At 38.9% G+C, this 6,587-nt stretch overlaps 1 protein-coding gene across 1 annotated transcript in view; it reads right to left on the bottom strand.

Moving 5' to 3' along the window:
• Positions 1-2,252, bottom strand: part of LOC140236580 (caveolin-3-like) — an 11,833-nt gene extending 9,581 nt beyond the window's left edge. Inside the window, exon 1 of the mRNA XM_072316506.1 lies at positions 2,154-2,252. Coding sequence (XP_072172607.1) covers positions 2,154-2,252 — 99 coding nt within the window. The remainder of the gene's footprint in view (positions 1-2,153) is intronic.
• Between the last annotated feature and the right edge of the window lie 4,335 nt (positions 2,253-6,587).

A 6,587-nucleotide genomic window follows, 5' to 3' on the forward strand; every position in this document is an offset into this window, starting at 1 on the left:
TGCTTAGGAGGACAAGACAGTGCTCTTCAATATCCTAGATGAATCAAATTCTATCATTCTTTTTATCAACATTATTATCATATTATCATACTATTATTATTATCAACGTCATCATGATTATTGTTATCATTATTATTACTATTATTATTGTTGCTGTTGTTGTTAATAGTAATAATATTACCATTCCAACCAATTGGGACACGGAATTCAGCACAAAAAAAAAACAACAACAACAAACAAACAAACAAAAAAACCCCAAAAACTCAACAACAACAACAACCAAAAACATTAGAATTATGATATTGATAAGTGGTGAACAGACTTTCCGACTTTTCTCAAAATTTCGGGGGGGGGGGGGTTCATTGCAATCTTTTTTACAGTCGCTGAATCCACATAATGTTTCCGGATACTTTCTATGTAACATGTTTAAAGCAAGTGTTTTGTAACAGTAAGAGAATTCATTCAGTTACTCCGTCCCACTGGTATATACTTGCCAGGTTAATTAATGTCTAATGCTATATATACTACATGCAGTGTAGCTTGGCAGCCTGGTGGCTTGACATAAAAAAAAAGGAAAAAAGGAGAGAAAATATGTATAAACACTGCAGGTGTTTATAAACGTTGTTCTTCTGCGCTATGGAAAAAAAAAAGAGAACGAAGAAATAGAAACATGGAGAGGACATTCGAGGTTTGATGTAACTGTTGGCGCAATTAGCATGATTCCAATTCAGGACAGAAGCGGAAGCACAACCTGACTAAAAATAGTGAAAGAAAAAATGTAAAAGAAATAGGCAAATATGTAGGCAGACAGATAGATAGAGAGATAGATGGGTGGATAGATAGATAGAAATACATGTATATGGTAGATGGATAGATATAGAATGATAGATGACTATAAATATGTAGTCGGTGGGTAGAGAAAGAAAGGTAGATAGTTGCAGATATGATAATTTGTGAAAAGAGATAGAAGGATAGATAGAAATACATAGTTAGTGGACAGAGATACGAAGATAGATGGCTATGATATAGAAATGTATGGTTAGTGGACTGAGATAGAAAGATAGCTAGTTTTTGAATGGTTAGTGGATAGAAATAAACAGATAGATTCCTAGACAAACAATGGGATAGACAGACGAATAGAAAGATGGCGGAGGAACACGAGAGCGATGGCGATGGTGAAGACGTTTGATGGAAGAAAGCGCCACCACACGGGAGGATCGAAGTCTACGTACTTTCTTCTCCTCTTCCTCCTCTTCCTCTTTCCTTTGTGCCTTCCCCGTCCCACGATCACCGCGACCCTCCTCCGGGTCGGGACCGTTTCCGCCCATAGCGCGTTGTTGTTGTTGTTGCTGCTGCTGTTGTTGTTGTAGTAGTTGTAGTTGAAGTCGCTGTTGTTGTTGTTGTTGTTGCTGTTGTTGCTGCTGAAGACGTTCCTCATTGATGGACGACGCCGACATCGTTTTTTTCATGCTGCCGAAAAATCGGGTGCCATGGCAACCATCCGCGCTGCCGCCATCCTGTGAAGATTTTGAGGCTTTGGGCTTGCAAAACATCCACACCTGGAAGGCATGATGAAGGTTAACAGGAGAAAGAGAGAGGGTAGGGATGGGGGAAGGAGAGGGGAGAGGGAGACAGAAGACTGAGATGCATCCACGCTAGTGGACAGAGTCGGGGAGGAGGGGATGGACGTCGGCGAGCGGCGAAATAGCTTTTTTTCATCACGTGATAATGCGCCAAGTCGGCATCTCACATACAGGAAGCAAAAATTATTAGACCAAATCAATATTCAGAGATCAGATCAAGATGAGATTCTGCTATTAACATATATAGCAGCTGTTACATTGAAGTTATGTTGTTTTTATGAGGTAAGCGTTGCCGAATTTAAAGTCAGACACTATTGGATGAGGAATATTCGTATTCTTGTCTCTCTTTTTTTGTATAATGGTTGAACAGCAGAGGCTGAAATCAACGAATAGTCTACCACAGAAATTACCTCACCGTTTTGTTTTTGTTTCTATATGCAGTTATTGCACCCCTCCATTTCCCCGCTCGCAAACGTCTCCGTAGATACTACAAAAATAAAAGGCTACATGCATTGTACTTACCGTTAATTTGAGTGTATTCTACATATCAATTAATATATACCCACTCACCGGGTTTCCGTTCTTGTGAAAATTCATGTAGATGTCCATTTTGTCCGGTTCGCGGTAAGGTCCAGTCGGCATAGTCCCAGGCGGTCTCTCTGTCGTCATGTTCCTTTGGGATACATAGGAGGGCGTCGACGGGGGCAAAGCGAGCACCTATCTGACGGCCCCCTCCTTCCAATACGGCCGATTAATGGTAACTTGCACGCCCACAGACAGAGGCAAAGCAACGCACTCGCTCTCACGATTTAGCTAAAAAAAAAAATCTACCCCCACGAATGACGAAGCCCGCGCCAATGAATGGATGAATGGATAAATGAGTGAATGAAGCGAGTGGTGCGGCAGTCGTATCGCTTAGTGACAGTCGCTCCCGGATCCCGCTCTCATTAGCACCGTCAACTGTGTCTAAACTGGATGGGAGGGAACATCAGCCCTTTGGCCCAGGTGAATGAATAAGAGCAACAGCACCAACAAACAAACATGAATGGGTTTCCTCTCCACGGAAAGACGTCACATCTTCTCCAACAAGTGAGCGACGGTCAGCGAGCCAAAACCGTTCATCTTCACAAAGCACTCTCCGTCTCCTCATTTTACTCAATCCTATAAAGTCAGCGGACTGCTTAACCTTGAGAACTTAATTCTCTATTTCTACGAATATCATGTCCCTTTCAGACCCCACAGTGCATCAGACACGAAACTATAATTTGGTTATAGCATTCGATGTTAGTCATCATTTTATTAACAACTGACAGGCATTTCAAATATATTTTTTCACTCCCCAAACATATACGTGCCAGCCAGAGTGCCAGTGTATTTTCATATGAATGTCGAATCGTCGTCACCTCAGATCAAAATATTTTCTTCATACTTTATTGAGGTTCTTTTCGGAAAGTTGATTCGTTGCCAAGCCCCCACAAGCACCCCCATAAACATCACGAATGATTTAATTCTTCATGGTCCCCCATATTCACACAATGATGCGTTCCGGGGCCTAAACGGCACGTTTAAGTCTCACAACCCCGCTGAGGACTCCGTCAACGAATTCCACGGAAGGTGGGAAGAAGAACGGAAAGCCTGGCAAAGGTCCTTCTCCTCAGATCACATCTCCCCTCTCTCTTACACACGCACATACAAAGCGCAGAAAAAGAAAACAACAACAACAACAACAACAACAACCAATGCGCCCCTAATTACTGCTGTAAACTGAGCACATATAAAGACCTGAACCATCATTAGCTGTTATAACTCTTCTAGAATGTCTTATTTTACTATCATTATAAATAGATGTGTAATGTGTAAATATGATATAACCTAATGGCCCTCATCTTATTCCCTTTTTGCTCAGTTTTCAACCTTAACAAATGATGTGAATATTTCATCATGGATTTCTTAAAAAAAAAAAAACTTTATTCATTTGATTGAAATCGTGCTTTGCAATCCATTGATAGGCCTAAGGCTTGATAAGGATAAAGATACTGTTTGAACCCTTTTTGTCGATCACTTCAAATTTCCTTTTATCTCTCAACACTCTGACCCCAAACTAAAGTTTTTCAGCGCCTCCTGCATGTCTTATTATTGGACATACTATAAAACAGGAAACAAAGAGAGAAAAATCATCCTAAATCTCTCACAGTTCTTCTGTCTTTGGAGTTGCTTCTGTGTGTTTTAACACTTAGCTCTTTAATGAAATGCAATTCCCTCAGTTGGGCACAATTTTTCTCAGAAAAGTAACATAATGTGATCACATGATCAAGAGTGTACAAGTACACCGAGAAAATCCAGGGTATTAAATGCTCTTTCACCTCACATCTCGCAAACAACGCACGTGCATGTCATGATCAGATTTAAAAAAAAATGCCTAATTGGGCAAGACGCTTTAAAGAAGCTGAATTGATTTTTTTTTAAAACTTGCTGCCACCTTGAATATCTCTTTACAATCAGTATTACTGGTCCCTCTGGTTAATTTAACACTCATCAAGTATTAATATGGGGACTTGGCTCATAAATTGTGTCATGAATATCCTCCTATATACATCAAATTAATTTACGCTTCTCAAGTCAGTCAATCCCATGAGAAATATGACAATAACATCACTGAAAAAAAAAATCTACTTTTGCTCTCACCTTGGCTTCTCTCATTCTTCTCTCTTTGGATTCTTTTTAAGGAATGGGAGGGAGGGGGGGGGGGGGGGGAGAAGGGGGCGATGGAAGTTGCCACTTAACTTAACCCCGCCTGATTCCGAGGGCTCGCTATCGTGCCGCAGTACAAACCAGAGAGCTGCGCAAACTCCCCCCCCCCCCAACTGAGAGTAGATCATGCACGTTTCCGGCTCCTCTTTCTACGGATTTCCCCTCCCCTTCCCCTCCTCCCCCCCCCCCAATCTTCTGACATAATGGGGTTGCGGTACTGAGTACTTAAATTCAAGTGATAACACTGCAGTCACATGGTCACAGGAGCATTGCCATCGCTAGCATCCACCCCATTATACTGCACTAAGTGGGCGACGACAACCCTTTTTCATCTAATTTCTTTCTAAACTTTTTTAATTACGGATTTACTTGGGGCTTTACGCCAGGAGGATCGACTCTTTTCCTCACCTTGCCAGTTCAGTGGGAAAATAAGGCGATCTTTTAAGACCAAGTTGTTTCAGCGGTAATCCCTCTACATGGTTTAATTTCATGCACCTGTCTTCCAAGTAAAAACGAGTGATGATTTTTCAGATATTCTATTTGTACATTTTATTTTGACAAACCAAATTTCTTTTCTAACCACAGTGCGCTAAAAACACAAGTTGCTAGTTGTTAGTTCCACTGATTGTTCGCAGAAGACTGTTTCTCTATTCAATACCATAATAATGTGGATTTTTCTCATATGGATTTTGTTGTCATTACCGTTATTATTACAACGATTGTAACTATTCTCATTTTATCATCATCATCATCAATAATAATTTAGTAATCATTACCATAAGTAGTAATATTTTTTATTTTCAGAGTAATATTTTTCTCGTTAAAGTTGTCAAACACAAGCAGTATTAAAGTGTTGCATATCACAGTTGTTGTTCTGTTTTTTTTTTTTTTGGGGGGGGATTTCTCTCTTTTTGTACTTTCTTTATGATTTTGATATCATAACCAACATTTTTGATCATTGCTTTCACAATCCTTCCTTTTTCTTGTTTCAGTGTCTACCTTTATACCCTTGTCGCCCTACCGCTTAATACTCGTTGCCACATCAGGTTAAAGGAATATCAAAATCTGCCGAACACTTCCACCATCAAGTTGATTTCCTTGCCTTTTTAGTCATTGACTTAATATATCTATTTGATCACGATAATCATGATCACTGATAATCAATTAATCATTAATAACGATACTATTATAACAGAGACCTTTTCCAGCTTAACTGACTGCTTTGGCATGCTTGATGAACGGAGATTTTCTGAAATAGATCACACCCTTTAATGAGAAAGATGTTGTAATCAGGGATATAGCTAGGGCATAACAGAAGGCCAATATAACAGTAATTTGAAGATGAGATGCATTTTAACAAGTAGGAAGTAGAAAGAGCGAAGGGCTGATGTGATGTTGCAAAACATCCCGCCACTAAAAACGGGAGACGCATAAATCTGTCTCGTTTACAACAGATGACACAATTCGATAGAAAACGGAAGGCGATCATTATTCATTCCGCCTTGAAGCCAAAGTTTTGACTTTTGGAACAGTGTTAAAGTTTATACTGCAGTTGCCAGAGGATTGTGTCGTGCGATCGTTAAAAGAACAAAAACTATTAGTGTTTTTTTCGTACGATGTCTGAATTAATGAATATCTGGCACTACTTTCCAAGAATGACCTTTTCATAACCGTGAATATGGTTGGCATTCAGTTAAGACAACTGTTATAAGCAATGCAACTTTTTTTTTTTTTTTTTTTTTTTTTTTTTTGCAGTTTCACTTCAAGAGAAGATAGAAGAGGAGACGAACGAAAAGAACACAAGAAGAAATGTTGAATGTCGTAGTTTTTGATAACCAGCCAATCAATTCTCAATATCATCAGGGGGAATCCGGACTTGTTAAATGGTTAGTTTGGTCAGCAAGAGTGAAATAATCACAATAATTGACAGTGAAAATCTAATAAAGATAAGGAAGAAATTAATAAAGTTTCGGTTACATTCACAGAACACTTGTCGAGTAGTCAATATGTTATTATGCAATAATGTATGAGTTAATGTTTTCATCCCCTCACAACATGCTGCATAGTTTGTACACTAAACCTTGATATTTCCACTTATTTTTTGTTCAAATGCATTTATACCATAGTCTCAAACCTTAATGTATATATATATATATATATATATATATATATACATATATATATATATATATATTTTTTTTTTTTTTTTCTGAGGACCAATCATTATTTTCTGAAGTTATTAAGGCTGGAATA

Source organism: Diadema setosum, chromosome 13 (genome assembly GCF_964275005.1).
Source record: "Diadema setosum chromosome 13, eeDiaSeto1, whole genome shotgun sequence".
Classification (NCBI taxonomy): Eukaryota; Metazoa; Echinodermata; class Echinoidea; order Diadematoida; family Diadematidae; genus Diadema; species Diadema setosum.